This window comes from Drosophila biarmipes, chromosome 2L (assembly GCF_025231255.1).
Source record: "Drosophila biarmipes strain raj3 chromosome 2L, RU_DBia_V1.1, whole genome shotgun sequence".
Classification (NCBI taxonomy): domain Eukaryota; kingdom Metazoa; phylum Arthropoda; class Insecta; order Diptera; family Drosophilidae; genus Drosophila; species Drosophila biarmipes.
Window position 1 is genome coordinate 22,019,524 of NC_066612.1, and position 11,479 is coordinate 22,031,002.

The 11,479-nt window shown below is 40.2% G+C and overlaps 1 protein-coding gene across 2 annotated transcripts; it reads left to right on the forward strand.

The window, feature by feature from the left end:
• The first annotated feature begins 3,898 nt into the window (after positions 1–3,898).
• Positions 3,899–11,479, forward strand: LOC108033301 (adenylyl cyclase X E-like). Of its 2 annotated transcripts, XM_017107570.2 has the most exons (12): positions 3,899–4,060; positions 4,966–5,106; positions 5,160–5,319; positions 5,378–6,164; positions 8,511–8,611; positions 8,673–9,018; positions 9,133–9,583; positions 9,949–10,310; positions 10,371–10,465; positions 10,534–10,685; positions 10,747–10,873; positions 10,936–11,479. In XM_017107570.2, exons 1-12 carry the CDS (start codon positions 3,959–3,961, stop codon positions 11,469–11,471), a joined length of 3,360 nt encoding a protein of 1,119 aa, XP_016963059.1. In that variant the 5' UTR covers positions 3,899–3,958; the 3' UTR covers positions 11,472–11,479. The 2 variants fall into 2 exon arrangements, 1 of the variants encoding a protein (XP_016963059.1); XR_007763335.1 differs by lacking the exons at positions 10,371–10,465; positions 10,936–11,479.

The following is an 11,479-nucleotide window of genomic DNA, read 5'->3' on the forward strand; positions in this document are numbered from 1 at the left end:
TAAATTAAGCGAAGCAAACTGGGATGCTATTGCAACCCACACACATAACAACATAAACATATACCCTCCCTCAACCAACATAAACAAAGAAACGGCACTAATTAACAAAATAATTATAAAAAGCGCACACCACGCAATACCACAAACACTACCCAACCGACACTCACGCACAGTTCCTTGGTGGAACAAAAACCTAGCAGACCTACACATAAAGAAAAAACAGACATGGAAAGCTCTGAAAAGAAACACAACCCAGGATACGATCATTGCCTACAGAAAGGCAAACGCGATTCTAAAAAAAGAAATTAAAATTAGGAAAAGGGAATCTACAACCACTTTCACATCAACCATTCAAACAACCACACCAACAACAAAAATATGGAACAACATTCGCCGATTTTGCGGTCTTAACCAAGTAAAAACAAATACACTGCATAACAACCAACAATAACATAACCACCAACGCAAAAACGAAATCGCTAATCTGCTCGCACAACACTGGTCTGATCTCTCAAAAGACGCAAACTTTAGTCAGGAATTTAACTCCCATAAATATAATACAACAACTCTCGATCACATCCCAACCAAATCTGCTATAGAAATTGACAAGCCCATAAGCAAAATTGAATTAACCATTGCTCTCCTATCACTAAAAGGCTCAAGACCAGGAATCAACAGAATCTCATATCCCATGATAAAAAACAGTTCACCATCAATTAAAAATAAAATACTTTCTCACTTCAACCACATTTTCAACCACTACAAAACTAGCCTGATCATACCAATACTAAAACCTCAAAAAGATAAAACCAGCATCTCATCCTACCGGCCCATCTCACTTAACTGCTGCTTGAGCAAAACACTGGACAAAATATGTAGTGGCGACTGAATAGGCCGTTTTAGTTCATCCTAGAAGTATGCTCCTCTTCAGTATCTGTAAGCCGAGCTTCGTTGCATATCCGAAATTTTGGTGCAATGTTATCGGGGTAATACCAATGAGAATGGTAATTCATCGAAGGTCAGCCGGCGCAGGGAGTCTTTGGAAAGCTCGACTCAGCTGTGAAACATTTCCGCCGTTGGCCCAGTTACGCCACGCTATTTTTGATTCGGTCTTTTCAAATCAAGCCGTCATTAAGTGCACTCACTCTCTATTCCAATAAAATTGGTAACATCACACGTGTAGCTCAGGCAGGAGATGCAGGAAAGCCCCTGAGATAGGGCCCTAAGTCAGATCGCGAATTAATTTTTTTAAATCTGTGGAACATTTTTTTGGGCATAAGAACTCCAAAACCACCAGAGCTGCAGAGAAGCAGCCAAATCGGAGAAGCAAACGCCAGAGGAGCACCCTGCCGTATCTGAGAAGCATCCGCCAGAGGAGCACCCTGCCGCTGAGCGCACGCCAGAGGAGCACCCTCACCACACAGCACACAGTTAAACCAATCTAATTAAACCTAAAAAAATTGTGAAAATTGTGGGAAAAGAGGTCACCAGAGCCATGCTCTAGTGGAAGGCGACCTAGGTAGGGTGGGCGATAAGCGGGCGCAATTACACCAGCGGCCACGCAAATAGTTACATCCCTCTTTCTTTGAACTTTGCTCTACAGGCTTTTTTTTAATTCTTTTTTTTTTTGAATTTGGTTTATCGTTCTTCCGATTTATATGACTAGCTCCTTTCAATGTCGCAAGCACGCTCAATTTCTTGTGATGTTAATAATAATGTGTGCATCGTAACTAAATCTGTGAGAGCAAGACCTCCACCCCAAAGCCACGAGCTAGCGCCGGACCTACAGCGTGCCACGCCATCACAGATCCTTTCGAAAATTAGTCCTTCAGTCGAACGTTACACGTTACAAATAATAGCGAACAGACTTTGGTGGTTCCTTAACAACGACAAACTACTACACCCACACCAATTTGGCTTCAAAAAAGGCAAATCGACTTCGGATAATCTGCTCTATGCAGATCACATCATCACGAAGTCTCTAAATACAAGGAAACATACCTCACCCATCTCTCTTGACTTTGCAAGAGCTTACGATCGAGTAGGTACGCAATAATTGACCAATTAATAAATTAATGGAATGTGGCCACAAAATAATAAAATATATCATAAATTTCACCAAAAACAGAAAGGTTACTGTCCGAATAGGGAAACACAATTCAAGAATACACCCGTTGGAAAATGGAATCCCACAAGGATCCTCGATATCCGTAGTACTCTACTTAACAGCCTTCAACAAACTAGCCAACATCCTGACAAGATACAAATAGATTAAATTTAGCGCATATGCAGACGATTTCCCTTTATTAGTACATTTAAAAAACAAAAAGAACATTAACATCAACCTAAACCACCTCTTTAGAAAAATAGAATATTGGGGAAGTTACTCAGGCGCGTCCCTGTCATCTCACATATTGACACTCTCATACTATCACTCACCAACAAACTTAAAATGTCTAGCCAGTCCCAAGTTTAACAAACACTCTACTAAAATTGACTACGCACTTCAGACTCACGGATACGCCCCGAAAAATATACCAAACAAAATAAAAACCACACTGAACGCAGCTCTTAGAGCAGCCCTAGGTGCGTTTTGCACAACACCAACATACCACCTGTTTTACGAATCTAGCATTCCAACCATCGAGCAACGGCGAGACCACCTTACAACTAAGCTCTTCAAAAACCTTATCCGTTCCAGAGATACACCAATACACAAATTTATCATACCAATAACCAGAAGAAAAAAATGGACCTCAACACTAAATCGAGCTATAGGAAATTGTCAACTTCTCAACATTCCCTTCCAACCAACAAAACTGTACAAAACAAAACGCCATGGCAACTACAACAACACATAATCAACACCTCGCTGCACAACTACAAAAAAACCACACCTCACCCGAAACATTCCAAAAACTTTTCAATGAAACAAAACAAAACTACAAAAACCATACATTTATGTACACGGACGGATCTCAACAAAATTCAACTACCGCTTTTGCTATTACCACCGACACTGAAATATTGCACTACGGAAACCTACCACCTTACTCGTCAATCCTAACAGCAGAGATAATTGGAATCCTCGAAGCCATCAAAATCGCAACCAGAAAAAGAGAAAAGTCTGTAATCTGTTCTGACTCCTTAGGAGCGATCGAAGCAATCCGCAATCCACAAAACCTCAACAAATACCCAGCACACATAAGATCACAAATACAATTAAAACAACCTAAAATAAAAATTTTATGGACCCCAGGACACTCCAACATTAAAGGAAACGAACTCGCAGACAAAACGGCAAAAGAAGCAAAACGAAAATATATCAGACAGAAACAAGCTTCTAAAAAATCACCTGAGGCAAGAAAATGAAACTCTTGTAAACAAATGCAACACATGGTACAAAAACATCAACACAAACAACACCCACATATCAGCACTTTCTAACATAACTCAAGAACAAATCACAAGAATTGACCAAATTAAATTTATAAGGCTCCGTCTTGGACACTCAAACATAACACACAAACACCTTCTCGATCCAAACACCTCCCGCAACTGCCCTCTCTGCCAATCAACTCCATTTAACATGGAACACATCCTAGACTCATGCCCAGCAATAACCCAGGACAAGCAGCTACTTTTTAAAGATCTCAAAGCCACTGACTGCCTTAAGCGCCCATCAGCAGAAAATATAGCAACTATCATAAACTTCCTTAAAAAAACAAATTTGTATAATCTAATCTAAAATCAATATAAAAAATATCACTAAATTATGTCCAATAATACGTATTCGAAAGCCCCGCAGCTAGAACTACAACCCCCTATGTTAGTTTTAGTTTTATAAGCTTTACTATCATCTTTAATAAATCAATAAATAAATAAAGTGAAACATGTAGGCTATTTATTTAAAATCATCAAAATACAACTATTGAACACTTGCCAACAATTCAGAGATATGAACAAAAAGAAATATCAAAAGACGTCGTTCAGAGAGAGGTTAAAACCATGCCATCTTGACTACTCAGAAGAGCGCAAGTGGGAACCGAACTATTTGAAGGTAATAATATTATATTCTTGTTTTTTACCCTTTTTGAAAAAAGAGAAAAGCTTCTTCGACCCCAGAGAGTATATATATTCTTGATCAGCAAATTATTCCGCCTGTTCGTTTGAGCACTGCAGTTTCGGAAACTATAAGAGCTAGAGAGTTGAGATTTCAGATGTAGATTCTTTAGTTTCGAAGTCCACTCTAACGCTTAAATCTGTCTGTAGCTCACATTATCATGTACATTGCCGTTCATTTATCTCCATATTCCTTTTGCTCCCCTTAACTGAGTAAAGGGTATCTGATAGTAAAGGCACTCGACTGTAGCGTTCTTCGTTGTTTTTTATCAAAACAGTACGACTCTTAGAAACTTAATATCGATATATATAAATCCCCTAATTTATTACTTATAACGTTATTACTACTAAATGTTAAATTGTATTATGTTAGAGTATTGCAATTATTTCAAAGAAATAATTAAAAGCGCAGAACCTAGTTCAGTTTGTTCCCCTACTACTTTATTTTCCATATTTTCGACAAAAGTCCAATTGGTTCTACTGAGCTTGATTGAGCTACTACTGTGAGAAAAAAGCAATATATTACTGATGGGTACAAATGTCTTTTCACCAAACTACAAGCACAAAACGATAAGACTATAGCTGTTCAGAACTTTCGGACTATACCTAAAGGTATATTTAATGTGGCAATGAATATAAGAGTTCCTTTAGAAAAACAAAAAAATTGAGTTTAAAATGCAGTAAAGGACAGATTTCTGGGCTGGGAATGATATAGGACAGATCAGTCCAGAAAAGGGTTTAAATGACAGCACTGTTTTACAGTACAAACATATCAAACAAATTTCGTGTAGTCGTTTAATTAACAGTCTGTCAAGAAAATTAAAATAAAAGGTTTATCCATAGGCTAGATGCGAGGACTTAAATTTGGAAGATGAGTATAAGAAGTATCAGATCCGCCTGATGATCAGTTACCTTACCGTTTTCTATCCCCTTTATATAATTGTTGTCGTGGTCCTTCAAGTCGTCGCATGGTCTTGCGCGGAGGTAAGTGCTCTTGCTCTCAATCCATATGATTTTGCTAAATACATCATATTCAGTATACGAAATTGACCCATGTGGATTCGATTTTGGCTGCGATAACATTACTTTTGGTTACTGGCATAATGGGCATAAATTTCTTTGAGAGCTTTGTAATTGGTCATAGGTGGGTTTCGGTTTTAACCTCGGTATTGTCTACGTATGTTGTGGTATTTTCCGGTAAGTCGAATAATTTACGCTCTATTCTGTTTCCCACTGATTGATCTTTAATGTTCAGATATAGCGCAGATCACATATCATTATCACAAGGCCCACTGGCCTCTCAATACCACCTATGACGTCTTTGTGCTATGCATGGTTTATATGTTTTTGCCAATACCATCGATCGTTGTAGCAGCCCTACTAGCAACCTCAGTCAGTGCTATATACATTGGCTACTTTATTTTCTTTCCAGCGGGTGAACAAGAAAGCGTAGCGCGCAATATTCACGGATCCTATATGATATCCGTCGACGTATTTCACTACATGGGGTTCAATATGATGGGGATATTTTTCCGCATCATGAACGACATTATGGTGCGCGCTTCCTTCCTGGATCGGCACCAGTTCATCAAGGAAGAGATGTGGTTGCGCCACGCCCTGCGGCAGGAGTCAACGTTGCTGGACAGTATCCTGCCGCCACAGATAGCAAAGCCCATCCAGGAAATCATTAAGAGCAAGATCAGCCAGTCCGAGAACGGCCCCGACAATTTCCTTCTGGGTAGCCCCCGAAGGAGAGAAAACTTCATGGCCATTCAGATCCATCCCGACGTCTCCATCCTTTATGCAGATGTGGTGAACTACACCCACTTGACAACGACTCTGTCGGTGGAGATGTTAGTGAAGGTCCTGCACGACCTCTACGGAAGATTCGATATGGCTGCCTCTACTTTCAATGTGCAGCGCATCAAGTTCCTCGGGGACTGCTACTATTGTGTGGCTGGTTTGACAGAGGCTGACCCCGATCACGCCACGATGGCCGTGTCCCTGGGCATTTCCATGATTGCCAATCTTCAGGAGGTGCGGTATGTCTGCCACTGAGGATTAGAACTACATACAAAAACAAAGCAAGGATAGGAACAATTAAGTAAATGTAGGATGTAGTTGCGTCCACAAATTCTATCGAACATTTTCCAATCATGGTACCGCATTCGTTGTGTACCTTGATCTCGGTAAAAATTCGTGCACACAAAATGTTAACGTTCTTAAAATATGTATTTTACCTTATGTACTCTTAAAAGCGTGTATATCACCATAAAAACAAGAAATTTGCTATGAATCCGGGGTCATGGCGACTTTGGAAGAAAATAAGGTCACATTTTCGTAAAACAAGGAAGCATAAGAGAACACCAAAATTCACATCAATAAACATAGAGTAGAGCCTTGATCAGGATCACAAGCTTGGTTAATCTAGCCATGTCCGTATATCCATCCGTCCGTATGAACGCTGAGACCTAGGAAACTATAAATGCTAGAACATTCAGATTCCTAGGCTTCCTGCGCAGCACAAGTATAGTTCAGAACGCCCAGAATCCGCGAAAATCTGTGTTATATCGAGGCACTCGACTATAGCGTTCATCCTTGTTATACCTTTGCAGAGGGTATAATGATTTTAGACAGAAGTTGGCAGCGCAGTGAAGGACACGTTTCCGACCCCATAAAGTATATATATTCTTGATCAGCGTCACTAGACGAGTCGTTTGTCCGTTCGTCTGTTCGTCCGTTTCCACGCAAACTAGTCTCTCAGTCTTGAAGCTATCGACTGAAACTTTCCCAAAAGTCTTCTTTCTATTGCAGGTAGAATATAAATCGAAACCAGTCGGATCCGACAACTATATCTTATAGCTCCCATAGGAACTATCGGGAAAAAAGAAAAAGCAAGGAAGTTAACTTCGGCAAGCCGAAGTTTGTATACCCTCGCAATTATAAAAAATAATCAAAAATTTTAATCAATTGAATTCGAAATTCTTAAAAATATAAAAATTTATATTCCCAATGTTATATGTCAATTTTTACATTAACATAACATAACATAACATAATAACATTTTTTAATTAGTTTTGAATTTCGAATTCAATTTTATCAAAATCGGACGACTATATCATATAGCTGTCATTGGAACGATCGGAAAATTGGTGTGAAAATAATAGGGAACTACTTATAGTTTTAGGGCTTTTTGACATATTATCTTATAATATTGGGAATATAATTTTTTATATTTTTAAGAATTTCGAATTCAATTTAATACAAATCGGACGACCAAAATTTTGACTGAAATATATGTAGGATCGCCGGTGAATAGTCCAATTACAACACGAAATAAAGTTTAATGACTTTTATTCGGTCGGAAAAACAACAGATTTTCGGGGTTTTCATCTTCTTTTCTTCAAGCACAGAAAGCAAAAGCGAGTACTTAATGCGACGATTCTTTTCGTGCAGTATCGATACTAATGTTTTGTAGAGTTGCAAGCGATATGTTCATGTTAATAGATAGTTAACGAATAATACTGAAGTAAATGTCTAATATGTCTAAGCAGAACTATTGTAGGCCTTGTTTTCCTTTCTTTTCCCACATATATTTGTCCCATCGCGGTATTTGTCACCACGCCCACAAATGGCCAAAGCATCTACTGAAATAGGCAGTAGGTGGCGCCCTAAAATATCGCTTTTCTGCTTCTATATCTTCATCCCTGCTTATATATATTGTCCCTTAACCTAGGTAACGTGTATCTGATGGCCAAGGCACTTGACTATTTCGTTCTTCCTTGTTTTCCCTGTATTTTTAAAAACCGGTTCGCCACATGCAATTTTTTGCGAAAAGAGGGAAACAGGGATCTTAAATGTTCATACTACTGTGTGCAAAAAGTAAGGTGAATTTGTTTGTAAAGCGAAAATTCTTTAACCTACTGAATTAATTTCATCCCCTTCAAAGTAATCCCCTCCCGATAAAATACACTTATGCCAAAGGTTTTTCAAATCCTCGAAACACGCCAAATAGTCCGTTTCCGGTATAGCCATGAGCTCCCTCCTCGTTAATAAAGTTGATTAATTCTTTTAACTGCAAGGGTATACACACATCGGCTTTCCGAGGTTAACTTCCTTTCTTGTTTTTTTTTAATATCAACTGTTTTAATAATTTATTGCGAAACTTATGAAAGTCCCACGACCCAAATTTTTGGTTGAACAATGATACAGAATATTATACAATTTTTTTAAATTATAAATGACATGGCAGAAAAACAAGAAAAATAAATGTTGACATTTTAAAGGCTCAAATTTTCACTATACAAAGAACTTTAATAATTAAAAATTGTAGAAAACTAAAACTTAAAAATACAGCTGACCTTCTGAGCTTGCATTTCAATCCCTAGGACTGAACATTCCTTGGACATCGACATGCGGATAGGTGTTCACTCAGGGACCCTGTTTGCGGGTGTCATTGGAGAGGCCAAGCTGCAGTTCGACATATGGGGTAAGCTGGCCCCAAGGCAGATGTATGAAAGTTTTTTGATTAAAGCTGATTACTTTTTCAGGCGCTGACGTGGAAATCGCCAATCGCCTGGAGGCAACCGGAAAACCTGGCTATGTGCACGTCAGTGGACGCACTCTAAGTAGTTTAAATCCAGCCGACTACAAGATACTTCCGGGAACTGAAAAGGCCCAGGCGGATCCCGTGCTGCAAAAGCATCCGATGAGCACCTACCTTCTTACTGGCGAAGTTACCCGTGATTCCGTCAGATCTGTTGATATTGTGTCCTCCTATTCTGACCTAGACATAAGAACTATTCGACCAACCCGGAAAACGCAGATTGTCAGTGCTGACGCAATGTCCAATGAGTTGCGGGAGGAGTTTAACAAGATGCCGGTTGGGGGCTTTCAGTAAGTGGTGTGTTGGTAATGCAAGTACATCCGAATGCACTGTGCGTAATGCATTCAGTTATTCATTTTTTAGACGTTACCCTTCCCCTGCTGATGTAAAGCCTTTCATCCTAGATTTCGTTTGCCATGCTGCCGCCGCGATGCCACTTCTAGTGATGAAAAAGACGAGCAAGGAGTGGGAACCTTTTGTGCGGCGTTCAAGGACTCTCTATTGGAATGGAATTATATGCACCAACCCGACTTTATCTTCAAGTCTTCAATGCTTCTGGCCTGGGCCATTGGGGGCTGCCTGATCTTCATCCAAATAGTAAACAGCAAAGTTGACTGTAAGGAATGCATTGTGGTCGACCTAATTGTGTTTTCCCTGCTCACTTCCTTGTTGTGCCTCGCGTGGTACAAGAAAGTGTGTTGGTGGCAGTATGGGTACAATGAGCACAAACAGTACAGCAAACTCAGCTGCTTGGCGTTCAACCTGTTCGATAAGATCCAGCACAGTTTTGTCCTGCGCGTTACAATCTATATGGTCATAATGGTCTTGTATTACATGGTGATTTCCATGATATTAGTAAGTGTCGCCCTTTCATTCTGGACAGAAATAGGTGATGGAAGGGTGGAAATCAGACATTTTTTTAATTGGGGCTTGTGAAAAGGTAAATTATAATGTACTTAGTAAGATTCAAGTTTGGCAACGGTAGTGACAAATATCGCGTTGCCAACGAAAAGCCAAGCCCCATCTGAACTTATGCCCCTACATAAGCACTTTAAACTTTGCGTGGTCACGAGCTTAAGTGGTCGAATTAGATCTAAGTTAATACACAAATGGCATTCAAAAATCGTGTCGGAACGTTCCCACTCTTTCCTTCCTTATATGTAGCAAATTATGTCGCCGTGAATTAAAAACATTGCATTTTTCTTTTCAAACGCGCCCAGATCAAGTGTGATCAGAATCAGTATGCGTTGGATATCATAGAGAACAAGCTGTTCCACTACGACGTGAACAGGGATTCCTGCTTCAACCCGTGGGTCTTCACGAACATGATTACGCTGATCCTTGGCATGAGTTACACCTTTGCGCGCATCCCGTTCGCCCTCAAGATATGCATTAGCTGCTGCGAGACCATAGCCTTCCTGTTGATCGTGTTCTTCCAGTTCGCGTTCATTTTCCATCACAGTGCCACCACGACTCCGTATATGAAAGCGGAAGTAGCGCATTGTCTCCGGGTGTGCGTGATGTTCATCACAATGTATGCAAAGGAGCGTCGGGTGGAGTTCATTACCAAATTAAACTACAAGTAAGTGAGACAAACGAGTAAACAGCGAATGGGAACTGCTCTGACGAATGCTCCTCACAGGCAAAACGTGGACTTGCATAATAAGCAAAAGGCGGCCGATGTTACAAACCAATCAATCATTATTTTGCTGAACAACATTCTTCCGTCCCATGTTGGTCGGTGTTTTGCTGAATATCACTTTAAGCTGCTTAGCAAACCCTAACTTGTCCTCTTCTTTCCCCAGTCGACCTGTACCTCGATTCCTTAGCAAGACACGAACTCTACTATGAAAATTATGAAATGGTATCGGTCATGTTCGCCATGCTGGTTAATTTTCAAATGGATTTGCCTAGTCTTAGAGTGCTTAACGACATCATAACTGAATTTGATAAACTGGTGAGTTGACGTTTTGCTGCTGCTGCTGTTTGAGCATTCTACATCGTTCTTTTGACCGCAGTTAACAGCCTACAGGGAATATTACGTGGTTGAAAAGATAAAAGTCGTGGGCTGCACCTATATGGCAGCTTGTGGATTGGATTTTAGCCTGACATCTAATTTTCAAAGCAGGTCATTTGAATCCGAAAGTAAGTAATTATGTATTTGTGTATGTGTACACTGTACCGTAGGTACACGATATTGTTTGCAGTGCAACAGGTGCGCATTCACCAAGAATCAAAAGGCATTGATTTGAACCACGATGAGGTAGCCTTCATAATGACAACGTTTGCCCTGGACCTGATGCGTATCGTCTCTGTGTGCAACAAGGCGTATGCGAGCAGACCCTTTAACCGGTCTTTATCCACCGGGGAAATCTGCATCGGCATCTCAACCGGTGAGATAATGGCTGGAGTGGTGGGTGCTTCTCAGCCGCACTACGACATTTGGGGAAACCCGGTCAACATGGCCTCCCGAATGGAATCGACCGGTCTGCCAGGACACATCCACGTAACCGAGGAGTCGGCGGAAATCCTCAAGCAGTTCGACATCCTGTGCATCTACCGCGGCATGACTTATGTGAAAGGACGTGGTGAAATACCCACCTACTTTGTAGGCATCGATGAAAACCTAAAGTTCATGTCCTCGAAATTCAATAACAGGGCTTCAAGACGTTTTACAGTTATGTCTTCATTGGATCCAGATGAATTTAGTATTAATTCTGTCGAAGAAAATACAAGCGAATAGCACATTAA